Raw genomic sequence first — 24,772 nt, 5'->3', positions numbered from 1 at the left:
GTTAAGAAATTAGAATTTAGAGTGCAGAGGATTAACTGTGGACTGCAAACTAGCAGTTCAAACCAGTCCAGGAGCCAGGGACTTGCAAGTACCCAGAATGTTTAATATTGTACAAACTCACCTCTAAAACCTCATTTTATGGTTCTTTTGCATTTATTTCAGTCTTTTATGTCCCTTATTGGTGTGATTTGGGTCTTAAATAGGTGCAATGCATGTCCAGAGGGAGTTGTATAGGTGTTTTTCTGAGTTAGGGTCCATAAGTACAAGTCCAGGAGGCTGGGGCCCAATATCCGGACAGGATCACTATCCGGACATGCCTTTGGCTCTATTACGTCGGATATTGGAGGGATTACTTATATATATATATATATATACAGTACAATCCCAGCTATCCGGTATCCAGACAAACGGAATACTCAGAACAACGGGAAAATTCAAGGGCTGGTAAAAATGTCAGTAAGTTATAACTGTGCGCCAATTTGAATGGACCGCCAAACCGCCGTTTGATCGTGTCACGCAAGGCTGGGTGAAGTCAGACAAAGCGAGGTGAAAGCATTTCCGGCTAATGTAAATCCCTAGCAAATCCTCTTAACCACCCCTCCTCTCCTCCTCTTTCCCCTACTTGAATTCAGTCATCCTCCACACCCTCCAAAAATCACCAGTCTGCATTTTGCCACCAGACAGTAAACAAGCTCTCTTGCTATTGTGTTCCACTGATAGACGGTAATTTGTACACTCCAAAATGCCTAAAGTGCAAACTAAACGTAAGCGTATCGTGCTTACCTTGAAACAGAAGCTGGACATACAGTATGCAACAGACTTGAAAAAGGCGAACATTATAAAACACTAATGGCTGAATATAAATGTTAATAAGAATGAAAGTTTACTTTGTTGGAAGAAAAATAAATAAATAATATGCCTGCATTTCATACATACATCATTTATTTTATTTTCTGCAAAATAGCTGAGTGGCGGGTGAGGGGTGGAGTGATGGAGGTCAAGTGGGGAAGAAGAAGAACAGTCAGAAACGTAAACAAACTCACGTGGGGGCACAGGTGTCGTGATAATTCTACAGTGCAGTCTTAACACATCATCAGTTCACTAATAAATGTTCAAGCTTTTATTTCTTTATTTTTCAATTTTTATGAGTACAGTACATATAATGAATACAGTAATTCGGTAAACAATGGACCGGTGCAATTTGCAGTACGGCAAATTGCTAGACATTGCACACGTGCGTTATGACCATGGTGTGTGTTTACAAGGCAGTTTTTCAGGCAGAATCTCTTAGTGTAACCCCTAATGTGACTGGTGAGTACCTGAACCGTATTTACTGCTGTGATAGCCTTTGTATAGATTTGACTTGAAAATCAGAAATACGGGAAAAATCTGTAACCGGGAAGGTAAATTCCCCAAGCCACCCAGTTAACTGGGATTGTACTATATATATATACACTACAATCCCAGTTAACCGGGTGGCTTGGGGAATTTACCTTCCCGGTTATAGATTTTTCCATATATACAGTATATATATATATATGTACTGTATGTACATATATATGAGCCTCTGTGGTACAGTGGTAGAGTGTGCGTTTCGCACACTGGTGAGTGTGTTTGCCTCCTGCCAGAGTTGTAAAAACTTTGGGAAGCGTTCACTAAGCCACTTGCTACTTTGCCGGTCACAAGGGGTGCTGTGGTTGAACCACTGTCGCATACTGGTATCCTTGCACCCAATCGGCTGAAGGCAGACTGATTACACGTGGTTCACAGAAACACACATCTAAAGCCACTACAACACTACAATCACACTCACAAGCACTTCTCACCCTACATACAGTCTCTATCAGACAGCCTGAGCCACTAGGTAGAGATACATTGGCTGTATCGTCCCTGCTTCTGTAGGGATAGGCTGGTCCTGCAGAGGACCTCAACGGCTGCTGCTGCTGATGATGATGATATATATGTGTGTGTGTGTATATATGTATATATATACAGTCGGCGCAATGGAAGTCTGGACCCTCTAATTCACACCATATATTTGGTAGGGTCCAAGAAATATTGTAGGAAAATTCCTGTAGTTGGTGGATTTTTTTCTGGTGTTTTTTTCTGGTGGCTCACCACCACGTGTTGTGAGTTTATGAGCTCAGTGCCTGCCTGACTTTGGATGGGAAAGCACGTCAGATTTTCTTGTCCTGCCTGGCCTTTGTTAATTTCAAAGCTCTAGTTTTCACACCCTCCTCTGCTTTAGTGAATCATTGGAGATGGGTCCCAAGATACTAACTGATGTAGAAAAAGCCCGAATTTAAACTATGAGAGAGGAAAATGTAAAAATTAAGGAGAGGCTTCAGTGCAGCAGTACGGCTGGGGATCTTGAAGTCTGTATGAAGTCGATGCTGTATGGTTCTTTCAGACATATCTTTCAGCAATTGTGGGTACATATCTTTCAGTTGTCTAGCAGTCAAACGTGGGTTTTTTATCACAGCTTGCTTCAGTAACCTGTCTGTAGTTGGTGATGTCTTCCTTTTAGGTCCTAGCCTGTCTTTATGTTGGGGAATTGTGTTTTTTAAAGCAGGTGGTGGGCAGCAGCAAGGAGTGACATAATGGTAGATTTCCCTCACCCAGTTCGAATACAAATATCCTTAATTTTTACATTTTCCTCTCTCATAGTTAAAATTCGGGCTTTTTCTACATCAGTTAGTGGCTTGGGACCCATCTCCAGTGGTTCACTAAGGCAGAGGAGGGTGTGAAAACGAGAGCTTTGAAATTAACAAAGGGTAGGCAGGACAAGAAAATCTGACGTGCTTTCCCATCCAAAGTCAGGCAGGCACTGAGCTCATAACTCACAGCACGTGCTGGTAAGCCTGTAAAGTCACTAGAAACCACCAGAAAAAAATCCACCAACTACAGGAATTTTCCTACAATATTTCTTGGACCCTACCAAATATATGATGCGAATTAGAGGGTCCAGACTTCCATTGCGCCGACTGTATATATATATATATATATATATATACTGTATAAGTCACTGCTCACATAACGTGTGAATATTGTTCCTGGCAGGTCCCACTTTATGAAAATTCCGCATTATACAGCCATATGTTTACATATTAAAGGGTTTCATGGTACCCATGCCAGCCCCAACCTCACCTTTTGGGGCAATTTTCTGGGATTTTTCCCAGGACATTTACCTACCTAAAAATGAGTTCAGTACTCACAAACACTGGAGGATTCCTCAACCTGAAATGAAGAGTTTCTGTGTGTTTATAGAGTCGACTGGAACTTCTTCCCTCTCCCGTCTGTTGCAGTACGTGACCAGGTACTTTTCCATCATAACAAGTGCTGGGCGAGATGAATAGTTGACTCATTGACTTGGCACTTTTTGCCGATGGCACAATTACGTTCTCGACTCTCCTTCTGCTTGATGGCATCAAGCTTCTGCTCCAGGGTCAAACTCTTCGACTGTCTTGCTGAATCACGGTAGCGCACCATGGTTAGGCTGGGTCAGGTGGCCAAAAAAAAGAGCAAAGTTAACACACAGCACATGTGGAGGCAGAGAGCAGGCAGAGGGTTGACTGGAGTGGCACAGGAATCGGATTTGCCAACTCACGTTTTCAAATGTCGCTATGCTCATGCCTAAAAGTCACTAAAATGTCACTAACCATTCTATCAAAAGTCACTAACCCGTTGAGAACGATAGGCCTCATTTGGGACTTATCAGTGATGAAAGCGATGGGCCTCAAATGAGCGCGACTTTCAAAGGTGTACCAAAACCGTGCCACGAGGAGTAGGTGGCTGAAATTTGTATGGGAAATAGGGGCAGGTGGCAACTCTTGATACCACCCATGCACTGACCCATATATGCTCAGAATATGCACATGCAGACACCATGGAGTGCACGAGTAAATTATCATCATTTTACTCCCATGACACCACCAACCCCACACCAGGTTCTAGGGAATCTGCGCACACACACACACATGCACACACGAGAGAGAGAGGGAGAGAGTGAGAGTAAATAGGAATGGCAGAAACACATGATCCCTTGTGAAAGAGGGGATAAGGCATGACAGCCATCCCTCTTCTCTCTCTCATTGTCCATTCCCTCCCTCCTCTCTCAGAGAGAGAGAGAGCAAGAGAGAGAGAGAGAAAGTAAATATAGGAATGGCAGAAACACATGGTCCTTTGCGAAAGAGGAGATAAGGCGTGACAGCCGTCCCTCTTCTCTCTCTCATTGTCCATTCCCTCCCTCCTCTCTCGGGGAGAGAGAGAGAGAATAAAATAAGAGGAATGGGAGAATCAGCGTCCCTTCGTCCCTTGGAATGAATGAATGACATCCCTCTTGTCTTTCATTCTCCATTCCCTGCATCCTCTCTGAGAGAGAGAGAGAGAGAAAGGGTTGATGATACAGTAATCACATAATCCTTGCCAAAGGCCATGGTAAATATAGGCTGTTTTTCCCAGACAATGACCTACCTCAATCACCACGGGTGGTGGGTTGCTGGTGCCACCAGCTGTTCATCTTCTGGCCATTTTATCTCACCACTACGTGACTTTATGTGGTCATATATATATATATATTTGCCGGATGCGCGCAAACATTTCCAAGGCGATGATGTGTACTCCATTCAATTCTGTAAGACTCGAAATTTTGGCCAAATCGTCGCTTCCCAGCGGGTACCTACAGAATGATCGTAGCTCTCCAAAGGTTAATATTACTCCTCCCCCCTCCCATTTTTGTAATCAAGTTATAGCAATTGTTTCTGCACAATATTGACGAAATAGGTCAACATTAATCAACAGGTCAAACATGGCCAGAGTTCCCTCCACTTTTTTTGCTTCACCAAGTTTCTTAAATGGGAACTGTGTGTCGCACTCTACTAAAAGGTTCTTTAGCTTTCTTATGTTTGTTTGTGTTTCTGTGTTTCTCAAGGTCGCACAGTTTTGCAAAGTACACTTGCAGATTTTACAAAATCCATTTCTATCATCTCCAGGGACCTTGAGAAGCCAATTTTTGTACTTTTCGTCTTTTAGCCGTGCCTTTCTAAATTTCTGCGAATATTGTGGTTTTCCCATTTTTAAGTAACTCCAAGCACTTTCTTCTGGGCTCGTAGTAGACTCATGGCTGAATGCGTCGTGTGCACTATGTAGGTCAAATATGTACTGAAGTTTCGTAAAGACGTGTCCTGCATGAACGCTGGTGCCACTTCTTAAATAAAGTTGAACAGCTTATTTCTATCATATTATGCTCATCATAGATCATTAACAGAAAATTGGTTGGCATTTTTTTTCTAAGTCGTACCAGATGTACTTAGCACTACCATAAGTACTAAATCTCATACATGCATTTTAACCCTTTAACCGCGGGTGTCATTCCAGAATGACATTGACAAAACTGGACCAAACCGCGGGTGTCATTCTGGAATGATCGTGAATATTTTGAACACCGCGCGTTTTCCCAGCGCGCAAAGTGTCTCACGCAAGAGTAGCTGTCGAGTTCTTTCACGTCAGCCATCCCACACCTCCCTCCTCCAACCCCGAGGGGGCCCCCCCCACCCCTGCCCTGGCCCGCATCAATCAGTATCTGTCCAGCTCTGTGCGTGAGAATGGCGCTCCGTCCCGACTCATCGTCGCTCGCTTCCTCCTCTAAAATGATTAGTGCTAGTGTTCCCTCTACCTCTACACCGGTAAAGGAACTGCCGACGGCGAGGCAGAAGGGGTTGAGCACTCCTGAAATTAGAACTGAGCTGGACAAAACAGTAAGTACTACTCTTGATTGTGGCAGTGAAAGTGACACACTCACAGCAAGCAGTGACGATTTGGCAGTGATTGGTGGTGAACCATTTTCCATTGATAGTGACAGTGATGAAAGTGATCGTGTTGTTTCCCTCCCACTACCCCCAACTTACTCTGGGAAAGGAAAGACTCCTATGGGCAAATCTGGTATTGCACGTGGGAAGGGAGTGAAGCGCAGGCTCACGTCTCCCACACCAGGCCCTAGTAAGCATTTCCCATCAATTTCCCGTTCCCCTAGCCCTATTGCCCTCACATCATCATCATCATCTGCCGTGCCCTCTCCTCAGTCTACATCATCTGAGGAGTACGAATTCCCAGAGCCTGCAAAGCGAGGGAAGGCAGGCCGTGCAGGCAGGCCTAGAACAAAGGGGATGCGTGGCAGTTGGAGGGCAAAGCTGGGCGATAAGCGAGGTGATAAGTGGGGTAGAAAGGGTCAAGTTTCACCACGCACCAGGTCAGAAACCCCCCCCCGCCTGCCCCCCGCTCAGCTCCCTCACCCTCGCCACCCCCCCAATCATCGCCCCCGCACTCACCCCCCTCCCCGTTGCCTCCTGCCTCACCCCCCTCCCGCTCGCCTCCTGCCTCACCCACTGCCTCACCCATTGCCTCCACCTCAGCTCCTTCTCACGGGGAAACGAGTGCAATGCAACCTGCCACTGCCACTGAACCACGCACAGGGAAAGTGGATGCATTTGTTTGGTCTGACGGTGCAGATTTTCAGCCACACAATCCACCGTTTGATATGACAAATGCCGGAATAAAGCCTGCCTTCCCATGCAACGCAGGAGATGACTTTGTTGACTACTTCCTGGTCTTCATGGATGATGAAATCGTGCAGCATGTCAGCGATGAGACCAATAGGTATGCAGCTCAGTGTGCAGCAGAAGGGCTGGGACCTACTGGCTCACCAAAGCAAGTGTCGTGGTTGCCTGTCGGAATCAGAGAGCTGTATGTTTTTTTTTGCCCTAATGTTTCTGATGCCCCATATAAAGAGACATGAGTTGGAGGAGTACTGGCTCGTGGATGACATTACTACTATCCCAATATTCGGGAAGTATATGTCACGGGATCGGTTCCGACAGCTGCTTGGATACCTGCACTTCGCTGACAATGCAAACCCGTCCCAAACTGACCCTTTGTGGAAAGTGAGGGATTTTCTCAACAGGATTAGGGATCGATTTATGCGATTTTTCCGGCCTATGCAGAAAGTCGTCATAGACGAATCCCTGGTATTGTTCAGAGGACGTCTCAAATTCATGCAGTACATCCCCAGCAAACGCCACCGCTTTGGGATAAAGTTCTTTGTGCTGTGTGACTGTGAGATGGGGTATATCCTGGATTTTGTCATCTACTCGGCTAGTACAATGGATGTGAACAGGAAAGACCCCCTTGGCTTCTCTGGCTCCGTTGTAAAAGTGCTGATGGAGAGGTATTTTGGTGGTAATCATGTGCTGTACACAGACAATTACTACACAGCACCGAAACTCTCCAAATACCTTGCTGAACACGGCATTGGCACTGTTGGCACTGTACGGAGCTATAGGAAAGAGTGGCCAGGTTTCCCCGAAGCATCATCATCATCCAAGGGAGATGTTCACCTGAAGAAGTCAGACAAGCTTCTTGCGATCAGGTGGCATGACAAGAAGGTCGTGAATATGATCAGCACCATCCACAAGGGGGAATTGCAGAGAACTGGGAAGGTCAGCTACAGGACGGGAGAGCCAATCATGAAGCCTGATGCCGTCATTGATTACAATGTCAATATGAGACTTGTTGATAAGTCTGATATGATGATTGGCGAAATTGACTGTCTCAGGAGAAACATCCGATGGTACAGGAAGGCTTGCCTGCACATGCTCGATATGTGCATGCTCAACGCCTTCATTCTCTACAAGACACAAGTCGGGGGCATAAGGCAACCATCACTGAGACAGTTTTCCAAGACTGTCGTGCAGCAGCTACTTGCACGATTTGGTCAGGTGACGGCATTGATCCCGAGGCGACACTCTGACACACAACCTGACCGTCTTGAGTGCCGCAATTACATGAGCCGGCACCAGCTTGTGAAATTGCCTCTTACAGCAGGCGGCAGATTGTCACAGGGCCGCTGCAGAGTATGTTCTAACACCACACGGAGGCCTAGGATGAGAAAAATGAGCACACACCAGTGCCTGGAATGCCAAGTCGCTCTATGTGTAACTCCGTGCTTTGCCGAGTACCACTCTCTGAGTAAATACTGAAAGTGACAGTGATATATAGTGATGCGACAGTGACGTGCTTTGCCAATAATTGTATAATGGATAATGTAGTAATAAGGAATATTTTGCCTAGAAAAAAATGTAAATATTGGCCAGTATAATAAGTGATATTGTAATAAGAGAATCTGCGGCACTTGTGTAATTCTGCGGCACTTGTGTAATTCTGTGATGCGCCAGTGACGCAATATAGTAATAAGTGCAGTGTAAATATAATGTATATTGCCCAGATTATATGTAAAATAATATTAGAAGTTAGAAAGAATGAAAAGATCGCATGAAACGTCAGTGAGAGGGTGCCGCCGCAGTGAAGTGAGGCGCAGCCGCAGTGAAGAGCTGGTGCAGCCGCAGGGAAGTGCCTTTTACCTACCTCAGTGAACACAGAGTGGGTGTTTATCATATGTACAGTGTTCATATATGTTTATATTACTATTATGAGAGAGTGGTTGGCATTTGGTACTGGTGTGTGGGGCATAAAATAGTTATTTCACACCCCTCATTTCTAACGGCTCTCCCCGTCCTGTGAAAGTCAACAAAGTCATGAAACCTACATCAATGGAAAGCTGAAGGTTAGTACTTTCTAATGGTACCTTATTTTTTTCTCTAGCTTTATTCTGTGCAGAGTTATTAAGGTTTAAAGGTTTGTTTACATTTGGCTGAAACCGCCGCGGGAGAGGACAGTCAGACCAAAACAATACCCGCGGTTAAAGGGTTAATACCTAACAAAACTGGCATAACCTGCGGCTTGGTCTAGGCAAACCGCCAAGAGGCAGGGAGGATCAAGGGATATGTCATGGACAGATGCAATGCAGGTTATGACTAAACCTGCCCGCGTTTTGTCTGTTTTTTACCGTGTTTTGACCAGCTGTCTCGCATAATGACTAAATATTCCATAATTTTGGCCTCAGGCCATGTTTTCATTATCGCAGCAGCGTAATACATCCTTTTAAGAAATAGGCAATTTCTCCACCCGCGTATTATTTGTCAAAATTGTGTTTTGACCATATCTTGGACTAAAAAAAAGGGCCACGCTATGACTGTTTCTGCGCTTTCTGAGTGCACGTTGTGTAAGAGGTGACTGTATATATACAGTATATATATATATATATATATATATATATATATATATATATATATATATATATATATATATATATATATATATATATATATATATATACACACACATATATATATATATATATATATATATATATACACACATATATATATATATATATATATATATATATATATATATATATATATATATATACAGTAAGACCTCACTATAATCCACTAATTGGGGCCCAAACCATTCCGAAAAAATGCAAAATTTCAATAAAAGCGACATCCGGACTTCCCCCTGCTAATCCGGACTTTTTCCAATATACCAGACATGAGTCTGGATGGCATGAATGGTTTTTAAACTGTTTTGACTACCACTGCGGTAATTTACTGTGTTATGACTTCACTACGTTAATAAAATGGTATAATATATATAATAATACTGTACTGTACATTGATAAATACTGTATGTCTTTTATTTACGTTATTGTGGTGAACACAGCTGAAGTGGTCAGACAGTCCGGACTGCTTCTGGCTTTATCGGACTTTTTCCGATATATAGGAATTTAGTCTGGTAGCTCCTCGAGTCTGATAAAAGCGAATTCTGGTCTACTGAAGTCCATTATTTCAAAGTTTTACTGCATATCTATCTATCTATCTATCTATCTATATATGTATACAGTACATATATACTGTATATAAATGTTCATAATCAATTCACAACGAAAACAAGTTCGAGTCAAAATTCACAAATATCTGAGACCAAATATGAACAAATTGGTGAACACATGTAGAATCTGACACATCTCTATTGTACCAAGAGCTGCATGGAAATTCAATCAGTAATTGATACTTATTAAGTCTTAATAAGTACAGTACTATATACTGTATGCAGTATATGTAAATATCATTGAAAATCATATTCGATAAATGCTTAAAAAAAAAAAAAATCACAAGTTCATAAACAGGGAGGCAAATATACAGGAGGTAAAGGGTTATGCACTTTTCTTACAACTCACTTTTTTCTACGTGCTTGTAGGTGAACTTCCATAAACTTGTACTTGTTGAGTTGCTCATCCAACCTCCTGATCACCTCCTGAGCATTGGCATTGTCCTCCTTCCCCATGAATGAGTCCACATCCTCCTGAAATACCATCAGATTTCTATCTATTTATCTGTCATTTAATATTCATTTATCCCATTACAGTATTTCATTACCTCTGCCAAGGAGGTTATGTTTTACCCTGCATTGGTTTGTTTGTTTGTCTATTTGTTGGTTTGTCTGTCTGTCTGTCTGTTGGCAGGATTACTAAAAAAGTTACGAACAGATTCTGATGAAATTTTGTGGAAGGGTGATCCATGGGTCAAGGAAGAAATGATTAAATTTGGGGCTGGGTCAGTATCTGGAGTATCTTGTGCAATATCTCCAAAAGTTCTCAATGAATTTCAATGATGTATTGTGGAAAGGTGAGCCATGGACCAAGAAAGAATTTAATACACATTCGGGTGGATCCAGATCCGGATCCTATATCCACAGATCTGATTCCAGGATTACTCAGAAAGTTATGAATGGGTTTTGATAAAATTTTATGGAAGGGTGGGCCAAGGAAGAAATGATGAAATTTTGAGGAGGATCTGGATCCAGAGTATCCCGCACAGTATCTCCAAAAGTTCGCAAAAGAATTTCAATGAAATTTAGTGGAAAGGCAGGTCATGGACCAAGAAACAATTGATTAAATTTGGGGGAGGATGCGGATCAAAATCCAGATCCTTTTTAATGGCAACGGCATTGGTGGAGGTGTGGGTTCCCTGAGTGCTTTCTAGTTATAAATGTACACTCGACCCTCGATTTGGTGGACCCCTATTTCCCGGATTTCAGATTTCCCGGACATGGGCTGGGGCCGGACAATATTTATCAAATGCCAGACAAATGCCCGTACAAGTCTGGGATTTTCAACAAAAGTCCGGCCATTATTCTCTCATATACTGCACAACACAGTATAATTTTAGCAAGGTTTTGACTCAATAAAGGCCATTTGTAACACACACAAGAAATTATTTTCACACATGAAATGCATCTTGGCCACCAACCTGCTTCACACCACCAGCTCCTAACTCGTGGCAATATCCCATTTGCCTCTCACCTTTCTCAAATGCCACTATAAATAGTTTATTGCATAACACAGTAAAGTTTAGGGAAGGCTTGGACACAATAATATTCTATCTATCTATCTATCTATAGTCCAACGCCCTAATCCCGCAAAGGGTGGCCGCAGACAAAACGCCTCCAAGTCGCTCTGTCACCCACCATTTGATTACCCTCCCCCCAACTCACCCCCCCCTCCCTCATATACCTCTCAACTCCATCCCTCCACCTCATCCTCAGTCTACCCCTACCTCTCCCTCCCTCCACCTCACCTACATACACCCTCTTAGTCAGTCTTTCATTCTCCATTCTCTCCACATGTCCAAACCACCTCAGTGTATTTCTCCTAATCTTCTCATCCACATCCACCCCACATCGTTCCTTCACTTCTTCATTCGTCAACCTGTCCCTCCATGTCACTCCACATGATCCTCTCAAGTAACTCATTGCCACTGCTCTCACTCTTGACTTGTTCCCCTCTTGCAAGGTCCATACGTCAGGGTAGGGATCACAATACTATCATGCAGTGATTTCTTAACTTCCATACTCACCTCCCTATTTCTCATCACTGCTTTCAGTGAACCAACAACCTTCCTTCCCTGCTGTACCCTTTCACGCACTTCATCCCCCAAAGTTCCATCCTTACTCATCACACTACCCAAGTATTTGAATGCACTCACATTCTCCATATCCTCACCATCCAACCTTACTGTGCATTCTGTGACTTCATTCCTCTCAAACACCATAACTTTACTTTTATTTATATTAACTTTCAGCTTCCTCCTCCTACACACTGTCCCAAATTCATTCACCAATCCTTGCAACTCCCATTCATCTTCACTCAACAATACTGTATCATCAGCAAACAGCAGCACCGGAATCTTCCAAATCTCACCCTCATTCATTAGAGCCACCCCCACATCCACTGCCCTACCTTGCACCTCCTTTACAACCCTATCCATGTATATATTAAACACCCATGGAGACATCACACAACCCTGTTTCAGTCCCACATTGAGATCAAAGAACTCACTCAGCTCACCATCCACTTGCACAATAGCCCTAGCTCCTTCATACATACTCTTCACAGCATTCAACAATTTCCCCTCCACTCCATCTATTCTTAATACCTTCCACATACCTTGCCTGTCTGTTCTGTCATAAGCTTTCTCCAAGTCCATGAAGGCAGCATACAATTTCTTTCCCTTCTCTAGATACTTCTCCACTAAACATCTTAGAACAAATATCTGATCTATACACCTTTTTCCCTTCCTAAATCCCCCTTGTTCTTCTCCAACTAGCTCCTCTGTCATATGCCTAACCCTATCAATGAGTATTCTACCATATATTTTACCAGTCACACTAAGAAGGCAAATACCTCTATGGTTACCACATTCTTCCCTCTCCCTTTTTCCTTTGTATAAAGAAACAATTATACCTGATTTCCAGAACTCTGGAACCATTCCCTCATCCCATGCCAATCTACACAACTTCCATATCCACTCCACAACAATCTCACCCCCATACCTCAGCATTTCACCATACACTCCATCAATTCCTGGGGCCTTTCGCAACTTGATCTTCTTCACTGCTTCCACTACTTCCGCTCTACTGATCTCTTCCTCCCTCCTCGCATCTCTTCCTCTCCCAGCCATTCCCCAACCACTTATACTCGCACTGCTCTCACTCTCTACATTCAACAAATCCTCAAAGTGCTCCTTCCATCTCCTCAATTTCTCTCTCTTCTCCACCAACAATCTATTATTCCTATCTTTCACTCCCCTACTATTTGCCCTTTCACATTGCCTTACTTTCTTTACCTCCTTCCAAAACAATTTCTTACTCTCCCTCCATTTCACGCTCAGATTCCTCCCAAATTCTTCATCCACTTTCTTCTTACTCTCCTTCGCCAGTCTCTTCACCTCCCTTCTCCTGCTCACATATACCTCTCTCTTCTCTCTCTCATCTTCTCCGCTACCTCTACTTGCTAACCATTCACTATATGCCTTCATCTTTTGTTCCAAAGCTTGTTTCACCTCATCATTCCACCATGCTGTCCCTTGCACACCCTTGCATCTCCTCCTTACTTCACAAACCACCTCACATGCTGGGCCTATCTCTTCCGTAAATATCTTACATACGTCTTCCACCCCTTCCATCTGCTCTAGCTCATACCTTCCCAATCTTTCTTCCATTATGCTCTTATACTCTGCCATTTTCTTACTATCTTGCAAATTCTCCACTCTTCTCACAGGAGCTGTTTCCTCCTGTCTTTCCCTTCGTCTCCTCAACCGTTTTCTTTGCAGCTTTACCTTGGCCATCACTAAGTGATGGTTTGAGACTTCATTCCCCCACCCTCTCCACACACTTGCATCCAACACTTGTCTTCTCATTCGCTCATCCACACACACGTAGTCTATCATTGCCTTTCGTTCAACAAGTTCACCATCCATCCTCCTCATTACTCTCCATGTATACTGGTGGATCATCTTATGTCGGAAGTAGGTGTTGGCTACTGCCACAGGCAATAAAATTCACAGGCAAAAAAAAAAAAAATAAATAAAATAAAAAAATATCTTATGAACAAAGTCAGCGGGATCCATTCCTACTCACTTAGCTTACCCAATTCGGTGTGACTAAATACCAAATCGGCACTGGTAAATATTTAAATTTTTTTCGCCACGGTGGCTCATACACACCTAATTATCTGAAATCTACTTAAAAATTTTTACTTAATATAACATAATTAAAGAGTTAGGTTTCAGAGCTAAAATGCACGAATGTTAGCAGATATTTCCCCTTCAGTTCGTCAGTGTTTATATCTCGATCAGCTGATGAGTGGTTGGCCAATGTTAGCAGATATTTCCCCTTCAGATTGTCAGCACACCTTGACAGGCTTCTTCTTTGCATAAATATTTAGAGTAAAAAAAAAAAAAATTATTTGCACTGCAAATCAATAATTTATCCGAAACAAGTCTGTCAAGGTGAGTTGTTAGGCTGGAGGCAAAACACTTCTGCTAACTTTAAGAAATTTTCATTCTGAATCCTGCTTCTCTATTAATAATTAAATTAAGCACAAAATTTTGACTGAATTTCAAATAATTAGGTGTGCAAACCTATATGGTGATAAAGATTAAAACATTTTCCAATTAAAATTGCCGATTCTGTCCAAGATCGAGATCACATTCGATGACTGTATCTCGATCAGCTGATTAGTGGTTGGCCAATGTTAGCAGATATTTCCCCTTCAGATCATCAGGACGCCTTGACAGACTTCTATTTTGCATAAATGTTTATTTTGAGTACAAAAAAATGTATCTGCATTGTAAATCGATATTTATTACAAAACAAAAGTCCGTCAAGAGGAGTTGTTAGGCTAGAGGCAAAACACTTACAGGGTATGCTAACTTTAAGAAATTTTTGCTCTGAATCCTGATTTTCTATTAAAAATTAAATTAAGCACAAATTTTTGACTGAATTTCAAATAATTAGGTGAGCAAACCTATATGGTGATAAAGATTAAAATATTTTCCAGTTAAAATTGCCGATTCGGTCCAAGATTGCATGTTTGTATCTCCGTCAGCTGATTAGTGGTTGGCTGGCCTTGTGGTGCTCTATTCCTTGCTCATTTTCTTCTTTTTCCTCAGCTTTCTGATCTTCTTCTCTCATACCCTCCACATTCTCACCAACAACTGCCTAAACAACCATTCTTAAGGTTGTAGCTAGCAAAATATAGCTATTGTCAGTTATTATTATTGTTATTGCATCAGTGTTATTATTTTATGTACTCTGTATGTTAGTTATGCTGGCATAGGTAGCCTACATTCTACAATGCTCTAGATTATTGGAATAACTGCCGGACAATATTGGAGAATTTGGACAAAGTATGATTATAGTCCGGGGAATGGTATGTGAGACCGGACTTTTGCCATTCCCCGACTGGTCTACCCCCCTTTTAGTTCAGCAAATTGAGGGTCAAGTGTATATGTAGTGACAAATCTATACATCCAGTACTGTGGTGCCTTGAAATTAGTTGCAGAGCACAACTCTGAAACTGTCATTATCTTACCCTGGCAACCTACCTGTAAACAGTGCATCGGATTTAGTATCATTATACACAAATCATATCATTATACATGACCATATTATACATGAATCACAGGTGTATCATATTATACACAAAATCAGAAGCACAGGTGACAGGTAGGTTGCCAGGGTATGATAATGACAGCCACAGAGTCATGTGCCATGACTATAGCATATGACATTGGCAGAAATGAAGAATTCAATGAAGTCCAAGAATAGGAAGCCTGGTGTTTATGATGTACAAGTAAGGATTAAGAAACATAAAGTAAAATCTATCTATCTATCTATTGCCAGATAAATATGCAACTAAAGGCTAAATGTGTGGTGTTGTACCAGTGCTCTAAGCTGTTCAAAAATGCTGACTGTGATTGTATTAGAGAAAGGGTGACTGGAGTGAGTATAAAAATAATTGTATGTTAGATCTGATTGTTGTAGGAAAGGTACATAAAATAATACTGTAACTGTATACAAGATACAAAATATATCAGAATACTGAAAGACTGAAAGTCGAGAAGCTGAGGATCAAAGAAATGGCAGAGGAATACTGGACCAAAATAGGAGAAGAATTGGAATCAGTGAATTGGAATGAAATAGATCTGGACAGCCTGTGGAATGCATATGCGGATTGCTTAGTTAGGAATGCTAAAGCACTGTGTGGTGTGGCAAGAGTAACAACAAAGAAGAAAGGTAAGGCATGGTGGGATGAAGAGGTTAGGAGAGCAGTGGAGGAAAAGAGAAAGAAGTGGCTAGAGTGGTTACAGAACAGGGATTCAATTGAAATAAGAACTGAATATACTGAAAGCCAGAAGCACATACAGACTAATGAAGAGGAAAAAGAAGGATGTAAATGATGATCTAGGAGGAAAAATGAATGCAAAGTACTCAAAAAGAAGGATCTTATTCTGAAAAGAGGTGCGGAAATGTAGAAGTGACAACGGAAAGAAATATGAAAGTGTGAAGGATGTAAGTGGTTGATTATTAACCCATGGGGATGAAGAAAGGACCAGATGGAAAGAATTTTGAAAGCCTGACGGATGGGAAGAGAGAAAGCAGAGAGGCTCTACACATGATTGGTTTTGGGGGCGTGCAGAGAAGAAATGCAGGTCCTGGAAACGAAACACTCACACACATGATGAACATCGAGAAACGTTCAAAAAATGGGAAAGCAGCTGGGGTTCATGTGTATGCAGAGATGATTAAGTGTAGTGGAGAGAGTGGAATGAAGTACTTGTTCGAGATATGTGAGAAGGCATGGATGAGTGAAACTGTGCCAGCAGAGTGGAAGAAGGTTGTGATTGTACCCCTGTACAAAAATAAAGGTAAGCGAAGTGTGTGAAAGAATTATTGTGGTATTAGTTAATCAATTAATAGTAGGGGAGTGAAAGATAAAAATGGTAGATTACTAGTGGAGAAGGGAGAAAAAGTGAGCAGATAAAGAAAACAATTTAAGGAATTGCTGAACACAGAGAATGAAAATAATGCGAGTGTAAGTGGCTGGGGAATGGCTGGGAGAAGAAGGGAGATGAGATGACAGAAAAAAATTGGTAGGATGGAAGTTGTGGAAGCAATGAAGAAAGTCAACCTGGGGAATGCCCCAGGAATTTATGGAATGTGTGGTGAAATGCTGAAGCATGGGGGAGAGATAGTAGCAGAATGGATGTGGAAGATGTGCAGATTGGCCTGGGAGGAAGGTAGAGTCCTGGAGGATTGGAAGTCAGGTATAATTATTCCCTTGCTCAAAGGGAAAGGGGAAAAAGAAGTGTATGGTAATCACAGGGACATTTGTCTTCTTAGTGTAACAGGAAAAGTATACAGTAGGATACTTATTGACGGAGTTAGGGAAATAACAGAGGAATTAGTTGGAGTAGAACAGGGAGGCTTTAGGAAGGGAAGAGGTTGTGCAGGTCAAATATTCGTTCTTAGATCTTTAGTGGAAAAGTTTCTAGAGAAGGGAAAGAAGTTGTATGCGGCCTTCATGGATTTGGAGAAAGCATATGACATGGTGGATAGGCAAGGATTGTGGAAAGTATTAAGAATATATGGAGTAGATGGGAAGCTGTTGAATGCTGTGAAGAGTATGTATGAGGGTGCTAAGGCTGTAGTGTGTGAGGATGGTGAACTGAGTGAATTTTTCTCTTTGAAGCTTGGGTTGAAACAGGGATGTGTCACATCTCCATGGTTGTTCAATCTGTACATGGATGGGGTTATAAAAGAGATACAAGGTAGGGCAGTGGATGTTGGAGTGGCCCTAGTGAGAGAGGGTAATGTTTGGAAACTCCCTGTACTGTTGTTTGCAGATGACACTGTGTTGTTAAATGAAGACAAAGGGGAGCTGCAGGGCTTGGTGGATGTGTCTGGGAGAGTAAGAAACAGAATTTAAAGGTGAATGTGGGGAAGAGTAAAGTTATGGTCTTCGAGAGAAATGAAGTAAGTGAACGTACAGTGAGGTTGGATCATGAGGAAATGGAAAATGTGAGTTCATTCAAGTACTTGGGTAGTGTGATGAATAAGGATGGAAGTTTAGAGGGTGACGTGCTTGAAAGGGTACGAGGAAAAGAGGTTGCTGGTTCCTTGAATGCAGTGATAAAAAACAGGAAAGTGAGCATAGATGTGAAAAAGTTACTACCAGACAGTATTGTGATACCAACTCTAAAGTAGGGAAGTGAAGCTTGGACATTGTTGGAGGGACACAGGTCAGGAGTGAGAGCAGTGGAAATGAGTTCTTTGAGAGGAGCCTGTGGAGTCACATGGAGAGACAGACTGATAAATAACAATGTAAAGGAGCATTGTGGTGTGGATGTGGATGTCATAGGAAGCGTTAGGAGAAACACACTGTCGTGGTTTGGCTCTGCGGAGAGGATGGAGAGTGAGAGACTGACGAGGAGAATGTAGGTGAGTGAGATGGAGGGGGAGAGAGGGAGGGGGAGGCCAAGGATGAGATGGAGGGATGGAGTGGAGAGGTACATGAGAGAGGGGTGTGTGAGTTAGGAGCAGGGCAGTGAAATGGCGGGGTACAGGGAAACATGGAGGCAATTTGTTTATGGCCCCCCCATATGGGATTAAGGTGTCTGGCAAAAGACAGATAGACAGATAGTTAATTCAGTTCTGTAGGGAGGGTATATGGAAGAATTATTATAGAGAAAGTAAGAGAGATATCAGAAGTCCTAGTGAGTGATGAATTGGGTGGCTTTAGGAGTGGCAGAGGATCTGTATCAAATATTTGCAGTGAGACAGATAGCAGAGAAGGCTTGTGAGAAGGATTATAAGGTGTTTATGGCATTCTGTCCATTTCTCCTTTCTCTGAAATCTCCATTCTTGGAGATTTCAATGTTCACCACCACCTTTGGCTCTCCTCTCCTTTCACGGATCCACCTGGTGAACAAGCCTACATCTTTTCTATCCTTAATGACCTAGAGCAGCTTGTACAGCACCCTACCCGTATCCCTGACCGCCTTGGAGAGAGCTCCAACATACTTGACCTCTTCCTCACAACTAATCCTTCTGCTTACTCTGTTAATCTTTTCTCTCCGTTGGGCTCCTCCGATCACAACCTTATTACCTTAACCTGTCCTATCGCTCCAGTACGGCCTGCGGACCCTCCAGGGAAACGTCGTCTCTGGCATTTTGGAGCTGCGGACTGGGGAGGCCCTCAGGCAGTACTTCTTTGATTTTCCCTGGAATGATTATTGCTTCCATGGCCGTGAGCCATCTGGAGTGTGCCTTTGCGCATTACGGAGGTTATTCTCTCGGGCATGGAAGCATACATTCCTTTCTCATATCCTTTGACTAACGCAAGAAAGCCTTGGTTTAATCACGCTTGTTCTAATGCTGTCCGCAACAAGGAGAAGGCCTACAAAAGGTACCGGAGCCAACCCACCCCTGAATCACACAATCTTTACGTTTCTGCCCGGAATCATGCTAAGTCTGTTCTTCGCTCTACTAAAAATAATTTCATCCATACTAAATGCTCTCAACTCTCCAACTCGAATTCTTCCCGCTCCTTCTGGCACCTTGCCAAAAATCTTTCTAACAACTTTACCTCATCATCCTTCCCTCCTCTTTTCTACTCTGATGGTTCTGTAGCTATTTCTTCTACTGATAAAGCAGATCTCTTCGCACAGACTTTCTCCTCCAATTCCACCTTAGACGATTCCGGTGCTGTTCCTCCATCACTTCCCCTCTGACTTCCTCATGGCTGACATTAAAATTTCTTCAGTTGATGTATTTTCTGCCATTACTGGCCTCAGTACTAACAAGGCATATGGGCCTGATGGGGTCCCTCCTGTTGTTCTCAAAAACTGTGCTTCTGTGCTTACACCCTGCCTAGGCAAACTATTTCGCCTTTGTCTGTCAACTTGTACCTTTCCTTCTTGCTGGAAGTTTGCTCTCATTCAGCCAGTCCCAAAGAAGGGTGACCACTCCCAACCCTCCAACTATCGTCCAATTGCTTTAACGTCCTGTATTTCAAAAGTTTTGAGTCAATTTCTTAATAGAACAATTTAAAAGCATCTTTCCTATCACAACCTTCTTTCTGATCGTCAGTATGGGATCCGTCAGGGAAGCCACACTGGCGATCTTCTCACCTACCTTTTAGACTCCTGGTCATCCTCCTTTCGGGACTTGGTGACAGCTTTGCTATTGCACTTGACATCTCAAAGGCTTTCGATCGAGTCTGGCACAAATCTTTAATTTCCAAACTGCCCTCCTACGGTTTCTATCCTTCTATCTGTACCTTCATCGCTAGCTTCCTTTCTGGTCGTTCTATAGCTGCTGTCGTAGACGGCCATCGTTCTTCTCCTAGATCTATCAACAGTGGTGTTCCTCAGGGCTCTGTCCTATCACCAACTCTCTTCCTTTTATTCATCAATGATCTTCTAAGCTGTACATCTAACCCTATCCACTCATACGCTGATGACTCCACCCTTCACCTTTCCATTCGGTTCCCGCAACGCCCATCTCAACAGTTACTTCAAGAAACAAGGAATGAGGCTATGGCACACCTAATGTCTGACTTGGCTCATATCTCTGACTGGGGTAAAAATAATATGGTTGTCTTTAATGCTTCTAAGACTCAGTTCTTACACCTATCAACCTGACAAAATCTTCCACAGGTATACCCACTAATGTTTAATAATATTCAGATTAATCCTGCATCATCCTTGAACATGCTTGGGGTTTCATTTACTCGGGACTTATCTTGGAAAGATCATATTACATCTCTTGTAAAATCTGCTTCCAAGAGATTGGGTGTGCTAAGCCGACTCCGCTCTTTCTTTACCCCTGCACAATTGTTGACTCTATACAGGGGTTTTATCCGCCCCTGTGTGGAGTACAACTCTCATGTGTGGGGAGGCTCCCCACATACAGCTCTTCTCAATAGGGTGGAGTCAAAGGCTTTTCGTCTCATTAACTCTCCTCCTCTTACTGACTCCCTTCAACCTCTGTCTCTTCGCCGCACTGTTGCATCTTTATCTCTTTTCTATCGCTACTTTAATGGTCACTGCTCCTCTGAACTGTCTGCTTGCATTCCTCCACCTCTACGACGGGCGCGTAGCACCCGTCTGGCAGCAAACTCTCATCCCTTTTCTGTCCAACTCTCTAATGCAAGAGTTAACCGTTACTCCCAGTCTTTCATTCATGCAACAGGTCAGCTCTGGAACTGTCTCCCTCTGTCTGTATTTCCTCCTGCCTATGATCTCCAGTCTTTCAAACGCAGTGTGTCCAGGCATCTCAAAATGATCGGATCTTGAATTTGGCTCTCTATTGTATTTTGTTTTTCTCTTGGAGGGAACTGTTACTGCGGGCTCATGGCCTTTGGTTCCTTCTTCCTCGCATAAAAAAAAAAAAAAAAAAAAAAAAAAAAAAAATTTACGGATCTGGAAAAAGCATACAACAAAGTGGACAGAAAAGGACTGTGGAAGGTTTTGCGCATGTACAATGTAGATGGTAGGCTGCTAGGTGCCACCATGAGTTTTTATGATGGTAGTGGGGCATGTGTAAAGGTAAATGGGCATCTAAGTGAATGGTTCACAAACAATGTGGGCATCCAACAAGACTGTGTGATGTTCCCATGGCTCTTCAATAATGTACAGTTTATTCAGGCATATTTAGACATCAAAACACACATAGGAATATCCAAAGTAATGCTAAATACCAAGAAAACCATGCAGAAAAAACAATGAAAACCAAAAAACACCCTACCTAAACACTACTGTGTGTACAGTACCCCTCCTAATTTTGGCACTGTTTTCAGGTCAATCTGCCATATTTAGACATAAAACACACCAAGGAAATAATGTATAAAAACATAAAACCACAAAAATCCTCAAGACGGTTGGAAAATCAGTAATCTGACACCAGTGATAACTGGGCCAAAAAGAAATTCCATGGCCAAATATGCCACTGGAAATTGGTTAAATTGTACAAATGGCATACCTTCATCTTCGCTGGTGTTTATACTATAAGATAAGCTATTAAAAACATAGAAAACTGATGAGTAAAAGTACAGAAATGCAGTGAAAATAAACAGTCTTCAGGAGTAAAATTTACCTTTATATAACTTCCCACCATCCTAGTGCAAAATTTTGCCAGCACCTTCCAAGAATTAAGCACATGTCTAGATGCAGAATTTCATGAGCTTTCTTGTGGCTGCTTCGGAATTTCAATAAAACCAATAGTATTTGAATAAATCGCAAAAAATTTTAAAAAACTCAAGAGTCAGTGCTATCAGCGTGAAGGAGGGGAGGGACTGAGGGGGGAGCCGGGAGGGTATGGAGGAAGGACGTGAGGGGGGGAGAAACGAGGCTGTGGGCAGGATTTTCACTCCTCTGTCACGTGGCAGTCAGACGCTTTTACATTTACTTGTGGCTTGTGGTCTGTTAGACGCATGGTGGCCATTTGGAAGCAAAATTCCCGGTGACCAGGTGTCTTTGGATGTTGGGTTGTGAGGCAGACGGCTGTTGTCACCGAACATGTACTCATGGCTTGTGGTCTGTGATCGATGTGTGGTAGCAGTTGGGAAAGACTTAGTCCGGTGGCCGCATGACTTTGGACATTCATAGGGGATGCATATAGACGTTTTGACACTGCTTGTGGGTTACAGAACAGCAGACACTAAATTGGAATAATTATCTCCAAACACTTGATCACAAAACAAACACCAGCAAACTCAACAAAACACTAAACAGCAACACTACACAATCACACACTGCCATCACAACAACACACACTATACCTTCAAACAAACAACAAGCAAACACTCTCATCAATCACTTTTCACATATCAGCCATCTAAACCCCCATCGCAATGACCGATGTGTCATCTGACGCAAGAGACAGTTCCCCACAGACTCAGACTTCGCACCTTACACTTACAACCACACGAAGCACATCATTAGCAACCTTAAGCACTTATCAGTCTGTGGACCAGACAACATAAGCAATAAACACCTTAAACACCTTGGACAACAGGGCATACAAGCACTCACCAACATATCAAACTACAGCTACTCACACAACATAAAACAGTACCCTCACTAGTTTCGTGATATATACTCTTGCGAATTTTCGTTTTGTGATGGCAAGGGAATGTTTTTCATCTAGGAGTCTCGCAATTTTTCTACGATTTTCACGAGCCCCCACATCCCCTCAGTCACTTGTTTTCAGCCACCGCAGCCTGAACCGACCACTGAGGAGATGTTGGAAACAGATGAACAAGTCAATGACAATGAAGTTCAGGAAGAACCTTTACCTGTCCCACCAGGTTAGCCAACATCTCGCCAAATCACAGACTTGCTGGCAAACACTGCTCGTTTGAAAGAGCAAACTGAGGAATTCAGAGATCAGGGACACCTTCCTCCCGATGGTGGATAAACTTCTGGCTAATTACAAGGATGTTTTCAATGCCAGAGTTCATGCATGTCATCAGACTCTGATAACATCATTCCTGTCCTCTTGTATTCAACAAGCCCAGGCTTTGGAGAACATACAGCCTGGGGAGGATGACAGTGCTGTGGACAAGGACACTGACAACACTGGGGAGCTTGATGAGCTCCCACTGGATTTTGAGGGCTTTGATGTTAATGCATCGGGAAGTGGTGGTGTGAGGGACTCAACAGTGGTGGCGGGGAACAGTGAGGGGGCAGCTGGTAACTAACCACTACTCCCAGCCTCAGAACTCATTTTCAAACCCCATCAAGCAGTTCAGCCTAAGTGTCAATGTTAGTACTGTAGTCAGTTAAGAACAAACTAAAGTGCTCTATTTTGATGGGAAAAGATGGTTTTATCCAACCTCCATACCCAGAAACCTTCTCCCCACAGGGTACTTTATCTTTCCAAATGCAAGTAATCTCCCCACACCCCAAAACACCTGTTCTTGGGCTTGGTGTGACATATGATATTGCAATGACCTATTTCAGTAACAGAAGTACATATTTATCAAAACTATGGGGGCTTTTGAAAATTTTTTGGGGTAACTATTTTATTTTTTATTTTTTTTCCAACTTTGACCTTCGATTGTGCGGTAATTGTTAGGCCTAGGGGGGTGCCGATTGCGCTGTCAGGTGTGTAAATTCTTCCTCTTTAGCCAGAACACATTCATTTTCCCCTTGGTGAAAGTCGAAAAACACCCCCGAATTGTAGCTCCAGTGGCAGACGAGCCAGATCGAATTGCGGTATTTAGGGGTTAAGTAAAAAATTTGTGTAATACGTAAAGCACCCAAAAGTTCCAGTAATTTGAATATTGTAGGAAAATAAGTTACCTTACCCCCTAGTTCTCACTGTCGCCTTAGAAGTGGTCCCCTTGGGCATGTATACAGTGGTCCCAGGGTTTTTTCCACGAGTCCATGCATCCCTGGACGGCTTCAGGTGTGATGGTCTTGAGCACCTCCTGCGATTCTGTCTAGATCTCCTCAATCGAGTCTTATCGACGCCCTTGCAGTCGTAATTTCAGCTTGGGAAACAGGAAAAAGTCACAAGGGGCAAGGTCAGGTGAACAGGATGGGTGGGGAATTACTACCGTGTTAGTGGAAGCCTGGAACTGCCGGACAACAACTGATGTGTGAGCGGGGGCGCTGTCATAATGCAGAACCAAGTCCATGTTCTTCCACTGTTCTGGACATTTGAGGCGGATGTTCTTCCTCAGACGCTACAAAACTTCACAATAAAACTTCCCATTTTCAGACTGACTGGGTGGGACGAATTCCTTGTGAACAATCCCTTGGATATCGAAGAAAACGATCAACACTGACTTGACATTGCTGCGAACTTGACGCACTTTTTTCAGCCTCAATGAATTGTGAGACTTCCATTGCAATGACTGCTGCTTTGTCTCCAGGTCATAACCATAAACCCATGATTCGTCACCAGTTATGACCTTGCAGATGAAGATAGCGTCATCTCTGACCTGATTCTTGAGCTCCCTGCA

The 24,772-nt window shown here is 42.9% G+C and overlaps 1 protein-coding gene across 1 annotated transcript in view; it reads right to left on the bottom strand.

Moving 5' to 3' along the window:
* LOC145417464 (prefoldin subunit 3-like) overlaps window positions 1-24,772 on the bottom strand; it is a 118,291-nt gene that overhangs the window by 57,688 nt on the left and 35,831 nt on the right. The window contains exon 2 of the mRNA XM_080286161.1: window positions 10,136-10,260. Within this exon, the coding sequence (XP_080142287.1) occupies window positions 10,136-10,260 (125 nt within the window). The remainder of the gene's footprint in view (window positions 1-10,135; window positions 10,261-24,772) is intronic.

The sequence above is a fragment of the Coenobita brevimanus genome, chromosome 110 (assembly GCF_032717465.1).
Source record: "Coenobita brevimanus isolate Jiangsu-jjx chromosome 110, ASM3271746v2, whole genome shotgun sequence".
Classification (NCBI taxonomy): domain Eukaryota; kingdom Metazoa; phylum Arthropoda; class Malacostraca; order Decapoda; family Coenobitidae; genus Coenobita; species Coenobita brevimanus.
The sequence above is the reverse complement of the archived record's forward strand: the minus strand, read 5'-3'. Positions and strand labels throughout refer to the sequence as shown.